This window comes from Serinus canaria, chromosome 17 (genome assembly GCF_022539315.1).
Source record: "Serinus canaria isolate serCan28SL12 chromosome 17, serCan2020, whole genome shotgun sequence".
Classification (NCBI taxonomy): domain Eukaryota; kingdom Metazoa; phylum Chordata; class Aves; order Passeriformes; family Fringillidae; genus Serinus; species Serinus canaria.
Genome location: NC_066330.1, coordinates 9683477 through 9701510, shown reverse-complemented (window position 1 = coordinate 9701510; position 18034 = coordinate 9683477). Strand labels below are relative to the sequence as shown.

Genomic DNA, 18034 nt, shown 5'->3' with positions numbered 1-18034 from the left:
TTTTTTTTTTTGCAATTGCTGTCTTTTCTTTCTCTCCCCCTGATGCAGTCAGGCAGCATCCCTGAAATTCCTGTTCCATTTCCAAGTGCTTGCTGAAGGTACTGAGCTGGCACATCAGGGCTGTGCTTTCCTCTGCTCTAGCAAGACAGGTCCTGAAGAATATGTGCTGCTAAAAGGATCCCATCCCTCATCCTGATCGTGCTCTGAAGTTCCAGCAAATTAAGCTGAGATATGAAAGGAACTTGAAAAATGCTGCTTCTCTGGGTTTAAATGGAAGAATCAGGCTTGCTGTGCAGCATCTGCAGTCTGTCAGTGCCCAGTAACAGCTGAGGAAGCAGGATTTCTGCAGCAGGGAAGTAGCAAAATGATACAAAAGGGGCTCAGTCTGCTTTGTGTCATGGAAAATAAAAACACTCCAACCTCTGAATACTTGAAATATCTTTCCTCCAGTTCCTGTTCTTCAAAGTAATCCCTTTGTGCACCAGGCCAGTCTGTCTTTTGACTTTGGAAAGGCAGAAAGTTGGCAGCTCTGAGGTTAATCCTGTGGCCTTTGCAGTTTTCCCCATCATGGCCAGCCCAGACTGGCTGGGAGCATTTTGGAGGAGGGGAGGCTGTTTGGTGACCTGTGTTATGGCTTTTGTGTGTGTGGATAAATGTCTGTACCTCAGTGCAAGTGGGGTGCAATTTCTCTGTGTCATACCCCTTTTTGAAGCTCAGCCTGATGCATGGGGGGTTTCAGAGCTTGTGATTGCTGCTCCAGGTGCTCAGGGAAGTGTCCTGTGCTGGGTGTCTGTGCACGAGTGGTGCATCCATTGCCACGTGCAGATAAACCAGAGGGAAAGCTGAATTCCAGAGTCAGACTTCTGGATTCCCAGCATCTTTCAAAAGCTAGATTTGATTCCAGGGCAATATTCAGGAGGTAAAATAACAGAGAAGCAGCATAACTCTTTATCCTTAAAGATAAAACTGCACCTTTGACTTGGTGTTTTACTTCTGCTGCTCCTTTGGAAAGGCCAGAGGAGTAAGGTAAGGAAGGTGGGCTCCTTCTTGGGAAAGATGATGATAATGCATGTTTGGATGTCTAATTTGAGTCTTATCCAGGTCAGCCCTAGAGTTAGGTTGGCTGAACAAATAGAAAACAACCCCTAAAAATAAATCAGTGAGTTTATTTGCTGTTGTAGAGCAAAGCTCCTGAGACATGGCTGGAGGTCCTGTGGGAGCCTGGGGCTCTGTGTTTGCAGATGGCTGGGGAGAGCTGCAGCCTCCCTGCTCCTGAGAGGCTCTGCTGGATTTCTGCAGGGAGGGACCATCCTGGGCACGTTCTTTGTGGTTAAATTGTGTTTGTGCAGAGTTCAGAGCTCTGTGAGCTGGGGGAAAGGCACAGCCTGTGGCTGCTCCCAGATTCCCAGACCTGAATGCCAATTGCTCAGAGAGCTGTGGAACAGTTGGGCCATCACGTGCCCACAAAATCACATGGATTGGCACCCATGGAATGCTTAATGATCTGATTTTTCCTTTTCCCATCTGCAGCACCTCTGTAATTGCTCATTTGCTCCCATCTGCCAGGAGGTTGAAGGTTATAACAGCTTCTATAAACTCTCCAAGCAGCGGGAGCTTGGGAGTAATCAACTTCAAAGGTATTGCTGAAAAAAAACCTAAAATTAATTGCAGGTGCTTTAGTTGGACTCTCCTGTCCTGATCTCCAGTCTTTCCCACCAAACTCATTTATTCACAGCAATGCCTTGATAAATAGGTGCAATTAAACAAGGAGGTGGTGGAGGTGTGGGTCAGCTCTTGTTGCTGGTTCTGCACCTTTTTTTAGATGTAAATGGATGTGCTGTGTTCACTTCCCATGGAGCAGCTGTAGAGCTCTCCAGGCTCTCTCTGTGCTTTCTGGAGTATGGTTCTTGCACTGCTGTGATTTTGGGGAATCTCTCTCCACCCCTACCTGGGCAGTGAGCTTTCCTGTTAAGAAAAAGTAAATTCTCTGTTCTATTCCTTGAATGTTTTGGTCATCTTTCTGCAGCTTCCAGATGTTGTGCTCAGAATGGGTTCTTGCAAGGCTTTAATAAGTAAGTCTCAGAAGGGTGGGGAAGTAGGATATATTTGTTTTCCAAAGAAATTATCTTCCTTTGCAGATGATAACTGAATTGTTCCTTGGCTCAGAGTAAGGAACAGGATTTTGTGACATCCCCAAGTGGGTGCAGTTTGTCATTCAGCCACTTCCCTGCTCCTGTGCCCCTCTCCAAGCCAGCTGGGATCAGAAAACAAAAACCTTGGTGCATTTTATAATTTACTTTGACTATTTTGTGCTTTTCAGCCCCTCCAGTGCCTTCCTCCTGTATCCCTTCACACCCCACGGCTGGGTAGCCCTGACAGCTCTCCTAGAAGGGCTGAACACATTTTTCTCATTTATTTCTGTGTCAGGCATAAATCTCTGTTTAAAGCTTGTTCTAAAGTTAGTGTATAAAGCAGAAACAAGATCAGGGCTATAAAAGGACATTGTATTTGGATTTATTTGAGGAAGGGGATTTCACTGGGCTTGTGATGAATAGGAGATGCTTTTTCTGCCAGATGTGCATGCCTGGCACAGGGTGTGATCTCTGCAGCATGGCAAGGCCACAGGGAAATGGCTCCTGAGCTCTGGCTTAAGGAGTTGGTGGGAATCTGAGGGCAAAGCTAAGAGGGTGGATAGAATGAGGTTGTTGTTAATGGAGGGGAAGACAAGAAAAATTCAGGTCTCTGGATCAATATATGTGGGCTGTGGAAGGGAAGAAGCTTCCTCCAGGGCAGCTGCTGGGAGAGATCTTGCTGATTGCTGGATGTTGGGATGAGACCCCAGTAATGTGGGGTTATTCCCTCTATTTAGCTTAGAAATGGTGCTTAGTTAATTAACAGTTCATTAGTGTTGTCAAGATTGGAAAGTTCCTTGTAAGTGCTCACGTAGAACTGCAGAAACTGAGGGGTCTGGGTGCTGTGCTCCTTTGGAGCTGGCAGAAAATCACTGCAATAATTCTGGCTGATTTATGATGCTGGGAAGTTTTATGGTCAGGAAGGCTGGGAAATAATATTATTGGAAAGATATAACTGGAATTAGATTTCAAAGCAATGTTTGGGTGTATTGCTGCTGCTGCTGCAAGAGCTCAAAGGTGCCAACTGGAGATAGTCCAGTTACAACTTGTAGCAGACTTGCTCCATTTCTGAGCCAGTGACTGAACCACTCAATGCCAGGATCAGTCACAGAACACACCAAAAAATGCTGCTGTTTGTGTAAAGAAGAGACTTTTTCCTTATGTCACCTTTCCTGATGCCACTCCATGTGGCTCTTGGCATAAACAACATCCAATTTCCACTCACCCCAGTACAAGGAACACCTCCACAATGACTCCAAGAAGGATCTAGAACTACCACCACCACTCAGTTAATGGTTCTGTAGTGCTCTGGGAGCTGCAGGCTCAGTCACCAGCCTGTTTTGGGTTCCCTGTGTGCTGGACATGGTGGATTTCAGGGGGTGCTGGCCAGTCCTGTGGGCTTGGAAGCTCAGGCACCTTCAGTTTGTTTTGTGCTCAGAGCAGGGTTGGGGGGTGGTTGCCCGAGGTACCACTTTTGGCACATCTCCAAAATGGGCACAGTAAATTCATAGAATTGCAGAACGGTTAAGGTTGGAAAAGACCTTTACGATCATTGAGTCCAACCATTCCCCCAGCACTGCCCAGGCCAGCACTAAACCCTGTCCCCAAGTGCCACATCCACGTGGCTTTCTAACCCCTCTGGGGCTAGGAACTCCACCACTTCCCTGAGCAGCCTGTGAAGGGCTGGACAACCCCTCCAGGGAAAAGCTGCTTTTATGGCTTTGCTGCTTCAGGAGTTTTAAGCTTCTGAGGGCATCTTAATTCAGGTTTGTTGGGCTCTAATAGAGTTTAATAAAGTCCCCTTGATAATTGCTCTGTTTTTCTGCCTCCTTTGCCAGGAGGAAGGCTGGGAAGACGCCCAGGAAGCTGTGTCCCACTCTGGGGAGGCTTTGGTGGGAGACACAGCAGAGCTCTGCAGCAGCCATGGCCTTAATCCTTCTTTAGCCAAAGGAAACAGCATTTCTTCAGAGCATTCAGGGAGATCTCCTTCATCCTGCTGAGTCAGGAGGAGAGACTCAGGGGCTGCTGAGGCTGGATTCCTCTTTGAGTCCAGCTTCCTTCTTGAAGCTGACATGGACTCTGGAGGTGGCTGAGCTGCAGCCTTGCCTGGCTGTCCCCTTAGTGTTCCCTCTGGCTGCTCCCAGGCTCGGGGTGTTCTTTCAGACACAGGCAGCATCCTGCTGGTGTGTTAAACGTGGCTCCTAGGAGAAATACTGGTGCACAAAATAATGGTTTTGCATTGATTGTGTTTCCTTCTGCCCCTGTTCCTGCTGGCACTCTGATCTGGGATGTCCTGCTGCACTGGCTGCCTTCTCCTGAGTCAGATTCATCCCAGCTCTGGCAGCACGTGCAGGGCTGGCACATGCACAGCTCACAGGGGAATTTTCCTTCTATCAGTTCTGCTCTGGCCTTCGTGCATTACAGTCACATGCCAGCAGCACTTCCCCAGGGGATGAAAGCAAGGGCTCATTTCAGCAGCAGGAATTTTCCTGTTAGACCTTCTGGCAGAAAGGCTGAGCTCTCTGTGCTGTGCTGAGGTATTTAGGGAAGCAGGTCTCCAGCCCTCTAACTCCCCTCCCTGCTTTGTGGTAATTTCTTTCCCAGAATCACAGAATATCCTGAGCTGGAAGGGACCCACCAGGATCCCCCAGCCCAGCCCCTGGCCCTGCCCAGACCCCCCACCAACCCCACCCTGGGCATCCCTGGCAGTGCTGTCCAAAGGCTCCTGGAGCTCTGGCAGCCTCGGGGCCGTGCCCATTCCCTGGGGAGCCTGGGCAGTGCCAGCACCCTCTGGGGGAAGAACCTTGCCCTGAGCTCCAGCCTGAGCTGCCCTGGCCCAGCTCCAGCCGTGCCCTGGTGGCTGTCCCTGGTCATGCAGAGAAGGGATCAGAGCTGGCCCTGTTTTTTCCCCTCACAAGGAACCTGCAGTGAGGTCTCCCCTCAGTCTCCTCTTGTCCAGCTGACCAGACCAAGTGACCTCCTTGTGACCATGAGTAGTAAACAAGGAATGGGGTTGGAGTTTAGCCAGCACAGCTTCTGGAGGCTCACTCAGCACAGGGATCATGATTTGGGGAGTGCAGAAAGCAGCACCTGGGGCAGCTGATGCCCAGGGCAGCCCCTGCTTTGTGTTGCTGAGGTCAGGCTGAGGCAGTGGCAGGGCTGAGAACAGAGCCTGGCTCTGGCTTCAGCCCCTCCTCGGGCTGGGTGATGCTGGTTCAGCTCTCTCTGCAAAGGGCATTAATGAATCAGGTCTGTCCTAGGCACTGAATACAATGGAAAAGAGCTTCTGTTCAGATCCTGATTGCACCTCCTGGGCAAATCTTTGAGTTCTGATAAAAGTTATTTGAAAGTCATCTTGTAGATCATTGTTCCTAGGCCCCTTGTCACTGTCCTGGGGCAGTGCTAGTCCTGGCAGGGGAGGTGCTCCATCCAGCTGCTCCTTCAGGCAGCTCTAGGGTGAGGGGAGCTGCATGTGCAGCTCCAGGGACACTCTGTGTGTCCATCCCCTCTCTGGGGTGCTCCTTCCTCCCGTGTGACAGCACTCCCCTGCTCCCCTGTCTCTTTCCTCTGCAGTGAGTGACACTCAGCTGTGTCACCTGGAGGTTTCCCTGTCCCTTGTTGTCATTGCTGTGCAGGTACAGCGCTGGCATGAGTTATCCATCTCCCTTTGTTCTCCTCTTGCCCAACACTTGTATTTCCACATTTCCCTAAACCAGGACAGGTCCCCTGTGAAATTTGCCCTGGTATTACAAGAAGTGCACAGTCCCTGGGGGTTTTCTGCACTACTCCTCTGGCTGTTAACATGGATCTTGCTCCTGGCTTCAATTCCTTTTCCTCTTCAGTTTGCAGCTGCCCAGTGCAGCTCTGTGGGAGCCCAGGGATGCTGTCAGAGGGGATGAGTGCCTGGCAGGGTGCTGGCACACGCTCCCCCTGGCAGCCTGCCCATGTTTGTGGAGCTGGGAAGTGCCCTGGACAGAACCAACTGCAAGGAGTTGTTTAGAAGTCCCTTGTAGTAACGTTGCTGGGGCAGTGATGGCCTAAAGCTGTAGGAGAAGGGGGAGAAAAAAAAATCCCCATTTCTGTCTTTCAGGAGCTCAGATGGTACCTGGAGAAAAGGAGGGGCTAAGGCACATTTGTCTTTTTTCAGGATTTAGTTTGCAAATTCCAGGAATGTTCCTGCTTAGGGTGTTGGAGCTGGAAGAATGAGCTTTGTGGTTGTATATAAATGAAACATAATTTACTTAGGCAGCTTATGGGAGGTTCTTTTCCAAGCAAGAAAAGGACTTTGATTTCTGTCTTGCTTTGGGATCAGTGAATCTGTTGGAGATCTGTGGCTGTCACATTAGTGGGATATTGGCAGGGACTGTGGATGCACCAGGAGTGGATGACTTGCCAATAAAAGTAATAATGATCTTTTGTTATCCATGCAAAGGCATCATGCAGCAAAATAGGAACAAATCCAGAGTGCTCACATCAAATCCTTTGTATTTATGGATGTGTGAATCAGGAGGAACAGTTAAAGGGAGAGAATTCAGTGTGGAGCTACTCATGGCCTGTTTAAAATTGTCCTCCAAGCAGGAAATGCTTTAAGGTGCTTCACTTAAAGGTACTCTAGGGTGCCCTAAGAAAGGCACCTGATGTGGGCTGTCTCCAAAGGGCAGGAGGTGCAGGGAAAGGTCTGCTCCTTGTGGAGTATCAGGGCTGAGGCAGTGGGAAGTGCCAGGCACGAGCAGCAGAGTGCCAAAATAGCTGCACTCTAAACACCTAAAAACAATGAGCAGGAGAAAAGTATAATTCCTTTAACTCAGGTCACCTCGTGGGAAGAAGCAGTAGGAGAAGAGGGGAAGGGGAATGTGGAGAGGAAAGTGAAATGAACCATTTTCTGCTCTTGGATTGCAGCAGCACAGATCTGTCATTGAAGTCATTTACACCCAGGATAACCACGAACCTGTCCCAAAGCATTTCAGCAGCTGGAGGGGATTTATTTGGATGGAAAGAATGTGCTCAGCATAGCTTGGCCAAGTGACACCTACGGTGGGCTTGGCAGCTGTTAGCAAGTATTTATAGGATGTAAACAGCAAGGGGAAGGAGGATGGAAATAGAGCAAACTGTGGGGGACAAAAAATGGGATGAAAATGGGAAAACAAAGGTTTTTTTACTGCTTTATGGCCTAGACTGCAAAGCATCCATCCAGGTGGGATGAACTAATCAAAAATGCTTCTTATTCACTGGGCAGAGCATTTGAAAGCAGAGAGTGTAGCTTTGGACTGCTTGGAAGGGCAGTTCACCTCCAGTGCAGTGTTCTTTGGTTCTGTGGGATAGGCAGGGATCCCTCTCCCACTAGGGGATAAAAGATCAGATGTAATCAGATGTTCATAGGATCAGATCAAAGGTTCCACCTCTGCTCTCTCATTTCTGATGGTGGGGAGCAGCAATTAGCAGCTTCTGAGCCTCCTGAACACCAGCTTGCACCTCCCATTTGTCATGTTTAGTAGCCACTGGCAGCCTGGTACTTTTGATTCATCCTTTCCACATTTAAATCCACTTGTGATTTGACCTCTCCAGTATGTGGTAACTGTGGCTTCCCCAGTTTGTGCTCTGTGTACACCTGTCTGCAAATTCTTTCCTTTCCATTAAAATCTCTGCATGGTGATATCATTGCTGACCCTGCATGTTTCCCATCAGTCAGGATCTTCCCCAGTCAGTGATTCCAGTTTCCTTTCTCCTCCTGTGAAGCCCATCCCATATTCTGGTCACCTTTTGTGCTTTTCTATGTCATTTTTTAGTTCTGCTCTTTTTTTGGGTGAGAAGTCTGAGCTTGCTCGTGGTTTTCCAAACCCTGGCCCATCCTGGATGTGTGTTCTTATGTTTTCTGTTTTATTCTTTTTCTTTGATTTGCCAGTTGACCTTGCACTGCACAGTAGGTTAATATTTTTCAGGGAATATCCCCAGGGGTTCCCAAATCCATGTGAGCAGAGCTGGATGAGAGCTGGTTGCTGCAGGGGGGTTGCTGCTTCTGTTTTCCTCTTGTCCCATCAGTGCTGAGGTTCATCTGTTGTTTATCACCTGTCTCCATTGTTGCTCAGAATTCCTTCTGCACTTGAAATCAAGGAATAAGTTTACTCTCCTGAAGGAATCTGTGTTATCCTCAAAAGTTGCCTCCTCATCTGCCCCTCTCCTGGGCTTGTGTGCAGACTCAACCTCTGCCCTCTCATCACTGTTTGTCTCTGCTTGCTTTTGTTTCCACCTTCAAATTTCATTATTAATCCATGTGGTGCCCCTTCCCAATACCCCAGGCTGGCTCAGTTTCTGTGGAGAATCACCAGGAAGGAAACTGGTGGGAAGGGCTCTGAGCTCCAGCCTTTCCTGGGTGCTTTGGGGACCCCAGTAGACTCTGCTCCCTCAGATCCACGCTGACGTTCCCTCACCCATCCACCAGCTCAGCTCTTGGCTGCTGTCATCTCCCTGCCTTTCCCACCGATCCAGGCTGCGTGGTCGTGTTCCCTCGGATCCTCTGGGAGTCTCTGGGAGGATTCCTGCATTCATAATGTTTGTTCCTGGCACCGGGGCTTGTTTAGCAAGAGATTGGCAGCTCAGCTGGCGCGGGCTCGGCTTCCTTAGAAGGCACCATTCATCACCAGCCTTTACACTCCTTCAATGACTGCTTGGCTGACTGTGGCTCTTCTCTCCCTTCCCTCCCTCCCTGGCACAGGGGCTGCTCCCAGGTGGGCGTTATCCGGGCGCTGATCGAGGCTGGGATTCCCGTGGACATGATCGGGGGCACGTCCATCGGCTCCTTCATGAGCGCCCTGTACGCCGAGGAGCGCAGCTACAACCAGATGAGGATCAAAGCTCGCCAGTGGGCCATGGTAAGCACTGCCAGTGGGAATTCCCTCCCCTGGGAATGCTGGATTCCCTCTGTGGGAATGCTCCCTCCCCTGGGAGGGCTAAATTCCCTCCCCTCGGAATGCTGAATTCCCTCCACTGGGAATGTTCACTCCCCTGGGAATGCTGAATTCCCTTCACTGGGAATGCTGAATTCCCTCTACTGGGAGCACTGAATTCCCTCCCCTGGGAATGTTCCCCCTCCTGGGAGGGCTGAATTCCCTCCCATGGGAATGATGAATTCTCTCCCATGGGAATGCAAATTTCCCTCCCATGGGAATGCTGAATTTCCCTCCACTGGGAATGCTGTGCTTCCCTCCTCCAGTGGAGCAAGGCCCAGGCCCAGCAGGGCACGGGCAGCACCCCAGTAAGATGCAGCCTCCTGAAATTCAGTGTGTGTGCCACTGAACAAGCCCTGCCTGGCAGTGATGGATCACCTGGAAAAGCTGCTCTGTGTACAAGGAGTCAGGAGGCAGCTGCCTGGCTTAGCTCTGCACCAGTCCTGGTCACACTGTCAAGGCACAGATATGTTGTTTCAGTGTGCTCACCTGGTTATCTTTGTTTTATCTTCTCTTTTATATGTTGGGGCCTGTTTCCTTTCCAGCTCTCAACAAATGTGTTTCTCTTTTGTGTAATTCTCTCTCTTTCTCACATGCTGTCATGTGTCAGTGGAACTGAGTGACAGAGGTAATCCTTCTCTAAATAACTCCCAAATGTGTCACTCCTGGTCCTGCCTGTGCACTCCACAGCACTGGGACTCTGGGTCAGGAGAAGGTCCTAACTTTCAATATTTAGTACAAACAAGAACTTATTTTCCAAGTTAACCCAAGTTTTGGGAAGGTTGTTTTAAATAGTGACTTCATTGGGTGAGTTTATTTATCATGGAATCAAAGATTGGTTTGGGTTAGAAGGGACCTTGGAGATCATCTCATTCCACCCTTGCCATGGGCACGGACACTTTCCACTATCCCAGGGTGCTCCAAGCCCCATCCAGCCTGGCCTTGGTTTTAGTTATTGATCAGATGTTGGATGAAAACTGTCCCAGGTGACAGTGGTTCAGACTGACTGAAGGTGAGGTTCTTTCTGAAGTTTGCTGGTTGCAAGTTTGTATTCTTCACATCAACCCCACATTTTCCTGTAGATTTTCTCACTGAAAATGAAATGACATAGGGAATTTTATAAATGAGATTAAGAGCCTTAGGTCTTGGGTTTCAGGGGGAAACAAGAGCCTGTCATTGACATGTGGACACTGTTTATGTCTCCCAAGGATCTTCTAATCTGCCATGGCTTTGCAACAAAAATTGTCTCTGGGAAGATGGATTGTGTGAGGGACTGAAGTGAAGATTGAGGCCCTGGGATGCTTGTGCTGTCCTGGTGGGCAGAGTGCTGTGGGACTGATTCACCTCCCCATCACTGCTTGCCAGAAGAATATGGATTTTATGCTTTTTATTTAAGAACTGCCTGTGCCTGGCTGGCTTGGGAAGCACCCAAAACATAAACTGTTTATGATCCAGAGCAGTTTACTGGAATCACAAACCTGGGGGAGGTTAAAGACATAAAGCCAACTGCACTGAATTCTGTCAGACATCCCTTAACCTTGCTCTCTCTCTCCCACCTTGTGCTTCCAGGACAGCATCTGAGTGGGTGCTGATGCCTCCCTGGTGTGCTTTCCCAGCCCCGAGCTCTCTGAGGCTCTCTGCCCTCTCTCCCAGCTCTTGGTTAAGCTACAGCCATGGAATTCTCTTCTGTGCATTTGTCCAGAGGATTCTCTTCCTGTTTGTCAGGTGTACCCTGTGCAGGGCATGAGGCAGAGGTGGAGGTTTCCTGGGCTTCTCAGGACTGTGTTCTGGAGCTTGCCAGAGCTGGAATCACAGTCACTTTTATCAGGAGTACTGAGAGATTAAATGAATTTAATCTGTTGATTGACTTTTGAGCACAAATTGCAAAAGCTCAGAGAACATTTCACAAGATAAAAGGCATTTTTTGGCCTGGGGCTGTTTCAGGTATTGGTGACTTGAAACCTGCAAATAAGTAGTGGAAGAAGTGATTGACCTCTGTTAGAGCAATCATTTCATCTTATTAATGAAGAACTGATTTTCATGAGGTTCTTGCAGGTCCATGTCCAGCCCAGAAATTGTCTAAGGGTTTGAGGAGGACAAAAGCAAAGCCTGCTCTGTTGGAGGCCCTTCCCAGTGGTACCAGCAGTGTCCAGCAGAATGGCTGCAGACTGAAGAGAGCCATGAAATCTCCTCTCTAAGATCACAGTGTGCAGAGTTTGGGGCATTAGAAATCCTTTATCAGTAGCTATTCTGAGGTGTTGACTCTTGTATGGTGTTAATACTGAGCAAGGAGAGGGGAAAGGAGCCCCAGTGTGTGGGAAACAGCCAGGAGCTCTTTTGGGGATTCTTGGAAGATCTGCTTGAAGGCCCTGAGGGTGAGAGAGCTGAAATATCCCCCAGATAACCCCCAAATATCCCCCAGATAACCCCCAAATTCCCATGTCCCAAATGGGACCTTCCCTGCTGTCCCCAGAGCAGCCCTGGGGGTGGCTGTGCAGAAGATGCCCCAGGAGCAGCCAGGCAGAAAGGCTGGAGCATTCCCTGCTCTAGGACCTGCTGCTCCTGCTCCTCTGGAGCTCTGAGCCTGTGCTGGTGAAGGTCACTGCTGAGTGCAGCCCTGGGGCCACGTGGGAAATGTCTTCATTGGCATGGATTAGTTAACTCTGAGCTTTTCTTATCTCTCTTTTTAATCCATCAGGCTGAATGCTGTTTGTCCTGTATTTATTTCTCTTTTTTGGTATTTTTAGAAATTGGCATCTCTCTAGCTGTACTTGGGGCTGGGAGAAGGGATATTTTTAATGGGATGTGTTTTCTGCACCTAATGAAGCAGTGAAGAAATAAATTACTCTTGTCAAAATACAGGGGGAAATATGAAAATTCCCAGTCAGATTAGTTACTGTTTATTGTCTCTGTGTCTTCTGCACCTCTATTTTACCAGCAAAGTGAACAAGCCAAAGTTTTAGTGTTTGCAGATTGTTGTTTTATTTAATTGGAGGATTAATATCTCAAAGTAGAAATATTTTACAAAGACGGAATATTCTTAGAAAGGAATAGTTATAGATGTGTTTGGGGCTAAAACACTGCTCCTAATGGGCATGGGGCTGGCTGGGTGGGACACTGCCATCATTTGCTGGTGGCACTGACAGCCCAAATAAATGTGGGGATTCTGCCCAGGGAGTCAGGAGGTTCTGCCTCTGACCCTGCTCCACTTGTACATTGGGAGATCCTGTGCTTTAATGAGCTGATCTGGCCAGAAATCAGTCCTTGCTTTTTCCCTGTCATGCCAAGGGAAAATGTCTCATCCAGCCCTGAGTTATATTTTTATTGTATTGATTTAACATTTTTTTTCTGTGGGAATTCCTTTCCTTGTTCTATTGAAACTTTATAGGTGAATGCTGAGAAGGCACTACATGATCTTTTGAGTAGTTTAAAAAATACTGGATCTGTTTGAAATTTTTGTTGTTGCATAAGTTTTCCTATAACCTTGGTGGTTTTTATAGTCAGGAACATTGAAAAATCCTGGGATTTCAGCTTTTCACACCAGTTTGCCACAATGCTGCAAAGAACAAAAGAGCCAGAGATGACAATTCCTCTTGTCCATCATCACGTGCCTTTGCTCTTGTCCTTCTGCTCTGTGAGCAGAACCTTGTCCCTTCCTTGCTGAAGTCTTCTACACCCTAGAGTCACTTAAAAATGATTTTAGGATTGAAGGTCTTTTTAAAAGAAAGCTCATCTTGTATCAGAGCTGTAGTAATGGAAGTTCATGAGAAGTTAATGAGGAATTGGGAAGAAATTTCTCCCAGCGAGGGTGGGCAGGCCCTGGCACAGGGTGCCCAGAGCAGCTGGGGCTGCCCCTGGATCCCTGGCAGTGCCCAAGGCCAGGCTGGACAAGGCTGGGGGCAGCCTGGGACAGTGGGAGGTGTCCCTGCCATGGCAGGGGTGGAATGAGATGAGTTCCAAGGTCCTTCCAACCCAAAACATTCCATGATTCCATGACCTGCAAGCCCTGAGAGCACTGACAGAGCTGGCTCAGGGCTGAGCTTCCCACCCTGGTGGTGTCAGGGGATGAAACTCTTGGAGCTGCTGGAGCTGATGCCAGAGCTCCTGGTAGGAAGTGGAGCAGGAGCCAGAAGGCTCTGTCTGCCTCCCCAGAGGGTGATCTTTAACTGAATTTATCTGGGGAACAGGAGGTGGTTGCAGCTATTCCTGGAAGGCTGAGGGAGGCTGTTGGCCATCAGCTTCAGCTAAAGGGCATCTTCCAGCTCTGAGAAATGAGAATATTAAGAAATAACTGTTAATTGGAAGTATTTTGTCCATGGGCAAGACCACTGTCAGGATCAGGAGAAATGTGGAGGCTCAGCATCATAAATATAATTTACAACAAGGGAAGCCCAATGGCTGCTGCTGAGTGGGAGAGGTTTTTCTTCAGTATTAAATAAAGGGCTCTTTGTAGATGCCTCTTCCCCTGATTTAATCATTCTGAAGAGACCTGATCCCTATTTTAGGTGCAGCACTAATTCCATCTCCCTCTGAAGCTGTGGGTAGCATTCTATAGTTAGGTTGGCACACTGTCCTCAGCACATCAAACCCAGAGTGAAGATGTGAATGAAGCTTCATCCTTGGGTTTGTGCTCAGCCTTTTACATTCTCCCACACTTCCTGTTCCCATCCTTGTTCTTAATGATCTTTTTTTTATCCTGGCACTCATGTTCTCTGGGCTGATCCCTGACAGAAATTTGAAAGCAGCTGGACATGACAATGTAGGCTGATCCTGCTGCTCTGAAATCACTGCAGAGTAAAGCCAAGTCCAGATGTTGCTCACAGCTGCTCTAACAGCTGGCAGGTTTGAGGCTGTTTCATGTGTCTGCCTGGGAAGGATGCCCTGATCTCTGAGAAGCTGTTAAATTACAGAGAACATGTAGAGAGAGAAAATATTTCATCTCATGGAAATACTTCATCCAGTGACATCCTATTTAATTTGAAAGGAAATTATTGGGGTTTATGTTCTTCTTTTACATTTTGACTATGGTGTAATATATTAAACATTGAATTTTGTTAAGATTTATTAGTATTTGACAGCAATGGCCTAGTTATGGGCAAATTCTATGGCCATAATGCCCTGAAGTTTAGGGATTTTCATCATTTTCTCTTGTAGGTCAGTACACAGGTGTAATAATGCAGTTGAAATGGAGAGAAAAGGAATCTGTGAAAGCTTAATTCCAGGATCTGTGTGTTAGAAGGGTTGGTGTGCAGGGACCTGCAGTGCTTTAAGAAACCTGGTGTGGTTTGGTTTCCCTTGCTGGTGCTGGATTTGCAGCAGTTAAATGCTGGGTCCATAACACATCCCAATAACTGACTTTGGGAATGACAAATAATGGACCCTGCTGCACAGAAAGTGTTAAAAGCTCTATGACATGTGCTTGACTGAACATTGTTGGCGTCCCAGAGAATCCCAGACATGAATTTCTAAATGCTTCCACTGAAGCAGAGAAAAGCTTTGAATCTGGAAGAAAAATTGACCCCCCAATTGACCCTCCAAATGAGAAGAGATGGGTGAAGCAATTCGGCCATGGATTTGTGGGTTCCTTCCCACAGCACTAAACCACACAGGTGCTGTGGGAAGGATAGTGGGGAGGAAGGCAACTCAGACCATCTTTTTTTAATAGAAAAAATGTAAAGGTTGGAGCTGCAGCATCCCTGGCCTCGTGCACAGGCTGAGGGCTGTGCTGGGCACACAGCTCTGGGCTGTTCTGGGCACAGGGAAGCAATGCTCCTTCTTGCAGAGCTTTATTGCAGGGCTTGCTTCTGCTTTGGGGTTTACTAAATGTAAATTTACTACACGGGGAGCTCCTGGTTGTAGATTTTGCAGTTGTATTTCTGTCCCCTCAACAGTTTCTGCACTTGTGATGCTTCCAGCATGTGGGCTCTGAACTCTGGAATGGGATGTCTCTGGAATTGCAGCCTCAATGCACATATTCCTGTGCATTCTGACCTTTGAAATGCCTTTTTTTTTTCCTTTTTAGGTTATGAACTCAGTGTTTAGGACTATTCTAGACCTGACATACCCAATAACTTCTATGTTTTCTGGAGCAGCTTTTAACAACAGCATCAACAACATCTTCAAAGATAAGCAGATAGAGGTAGGTTGTTTATTCATCTTATGGACAGGAGATTATGTCCCTGTGTTCTCTTGGAACAGAAATAGCTTTTTTTAATGCTAATATGGAAATCTGGAGCTGTTGGGTGACTGAAAATGTGATGAAACTGGGAATGTGGTGGTCCATGGCTGCAGGAAGGAGCTTGTTCTTTCTGGTGGATTTAGGAAACACAAACTGTAGATAATTTGTAGCTATTTTAGTTTGACAAAGGGATCTCATTGTCTGAGAGAAGAAGTGAAAATTGTGACACTGAAGAAGAACAGCTGAGACTGCTTCATCATTATTTTCCTGCAAATCAGGTCTCAGAGACCTTCAGGGCACACCTGAGAAGGGCTTGAATTGGGTTGTGATGGCTTTGGCTTTTTTGAATTTTAGTTTTGAAGCTGGAGTGAGTTTTTCTGAGCTGCCTACTGAAAACTGCAGGAATGGCAGAGTCCTTTGTGTCCTGGTTTGCACTTGGTGACCTTTTTGTAGTTGCTGGGTGTTGTGGGGTCCACCTGAGCCAAGAGCCACCTTTGGAATGCACCCCTCCCCCTTCCCTCAGCAGCAGCAGATTGTAAAGCACATTATCAGGGTTTGTCTTCCTACATTACCCAGCTCAGAGAGTGTTTGGGTAGCCTTGGAATTTCACCTGATTTGCAATTTTAACCAAATTATTCCTGTGTTTGCATCCTTGTGATGAAAGATCATGTAGCAAATTAACACTGTATATACTTTAAATATATTTGGTAAAAATACTCCAAAACATTCCCTACCTAAATGCAAATATGAAAGTGATTAATCATCATGTGGCTTAAAATAGCAGTTTGCTGTGCAGAGGGGATGGTGCTGGAGACAAGCAGGTTTTAGAGAATCCTGGAATCATCAAGGTTGGAAAAGGCCTCAGATCCCTGAGTCCAACAATTCCCCCAGCACTGACAAGGTCACCACTGACCCCTGTTCCCAGGTGCCACATCCACATGGTTTTGAGCACTTCCAGGGATAGTGACCCCACCACTGCCCTGGACGGCTGTTCCAATGCCTGACCACCCTTTCCATGAAGAAATTTTTCCTGCTGTCCAACCTAAACCTCCCCTGGTGCAACTTGAGGCCATTGCTGTCTATCCCTGCTTTGGATTCCAGCAGTCAGTTCATTGTACTTCCTTTTTAAGATGCAGCAGATTCTTTCCTTAGGAATTTCAACAGCTGTAGTTGCATATTCTGGTCTTCCCTTGCAGCCACAGGAAGGTTTTGTGTGAGAGAAATCCAGCCCTGAGGCAGCCAGCAGCAGCAGCATCTCTGTGCACGTGTGCTGACCATCACCTCCCCTCAGTCCATGGCCAGGGTTTCCTCTTGGGGGAAGAATAAATAAGGAGAAGAATAGGGAAGAATAAATAAGAATAAATAAATTCCCTCAGATAAATAAGGAAAAATGTTGTGTAGCTCAGCAGGAAAGGGGGAGTTTCTCCTTCACTGCAATTCCCACTCTCTCTGTGGGGTAACCAGTCCTAGAACTGGGAGCTGCCCTGGGGTAACAGGAGACTGAGAAAGGAACAGGAGCTGAGCCAGGAACCTTGAAAAGGTATTTTATCAATGAATTTAAAGGATCCAAACTACAAACATCGATCTTTTCTCCCTAGCTGGGGTGGGTTTGGCTGGGTAGCAATGATTTCTACCTGGAAATTCCTATCAGTAAAAATTAATTACAGCCCTACAAGCAGAGATTGTGTTTGGGTGCTTGGCCACAGCTACTTCTTCCTGGGAGGATCTGTAGTGATCCCAGGCAAACCTGGGAACTTCCTACCAAGGGGCTGAGCCTCATGGCTCTAGAAAAGTTTAAAATTTAGAAGTTCTGGGCCAGATCCTCCTCTTTGCTGCTGTGGCTGTGAGGTGACCCCCCTGTGCTTCCCACAGAATCCTCACCCCTCTCCCCCATGGGAGGCAGGAGCAGGAGCGCTGACGTTGAGCTGTTATTTCTGACACTGGAAGGGAGGTTTCCATTTTCTCTGAAATTTGCTCTCTGCCAACCCTTGCAATGTGGGTGTCTCCTGGTTCCCAGCAGTGCTGCTTGTGTGGGGGTCTTGGTGACAAAAACCCCATCACTGCTTCCAGCCACAGGCACTGCCCAAGCTGGGCTCATCCATGTGAGACCCTCACAGGGCACACCCAAACCCAGGATGGGGCTCTTGGACACACAAACCCAGGCCAGGGTACTTGGAGGAAATTTATCAAGAAATAAAGCTATTTTCTTCTTGAATTACCCATCCTTCTGTGAGAACATCAGCCTCTGGAATTTTTATTCTCTGTTTTGGCAGGGGGATAAGAATTCTCCAGTTTTTATCCCCGTGCCAAAATGCCCTTGTAAATCATCTCAGCTGGGGGTTCAGCTGTGAGGAATCAGACAAGACTTTTATTAAGTCCTGTTTCAGACTTGAATGATGCTCTGTTCCAAAATCAGTGGAACAATCTCTGAGCAGTGAGGCTTTATTGCTGCGTGGGAGGGCTTGGGTTAGTTTGCTTTGTGCAGGTGTTTGCAGGAACATGAAAGGAAGTGTCAGAGAGGCTTCTTCTCCCATTCCCCTATTTCTGCTTAATATGTGCTTGATGCACTGAGAGGTGCAATCCCCAGAATATCTTAAGCATGGAGAGGCACCCTGATTCTCTTGTAATCACACTTTATTCATCCACTTTGCTCTGGCATTTACATTGGGGTTGTGATACTGGTGCAGTGCTTGTGAGCCCTCCCTAGTCCCACCAGCTTTGCAGAGCTGCTGAAAAGATTAAAGTCAGCAGAAAAACCCTTGCTTCTTGGCAGTGCAGAA

At 47.7% G+C, this 18034-nt stretch overlaps 1 protein-coding gene across 2 annotated transcripts in view; it reads left to right on the top strand.

Moving 5' to 3' along the window:
- Positions 1 to 18034, top strand: part of PNPLA7 (patatin like phospholipase domain containing 7) — a 132212-nt gene that overhangs the window by 93346 nt on the left and 20832 nt on the right. For both annotated transcript variants that reach the window (XM_050980884.1, XM_018917841.3), the window contains exons 27-28: positions 8845 to 9001; positions 15099 to 15215. In XM_050980884.1, the coding sequence (XP_050836841.1) occupies positions 8845 to 9001; positions 15099 to 15215 (274 nt within the window). The remainder of the gene's footprint in view (positions 1 to 8844; positions 9002 to 15098; positions 15216 to 18034) is intronic.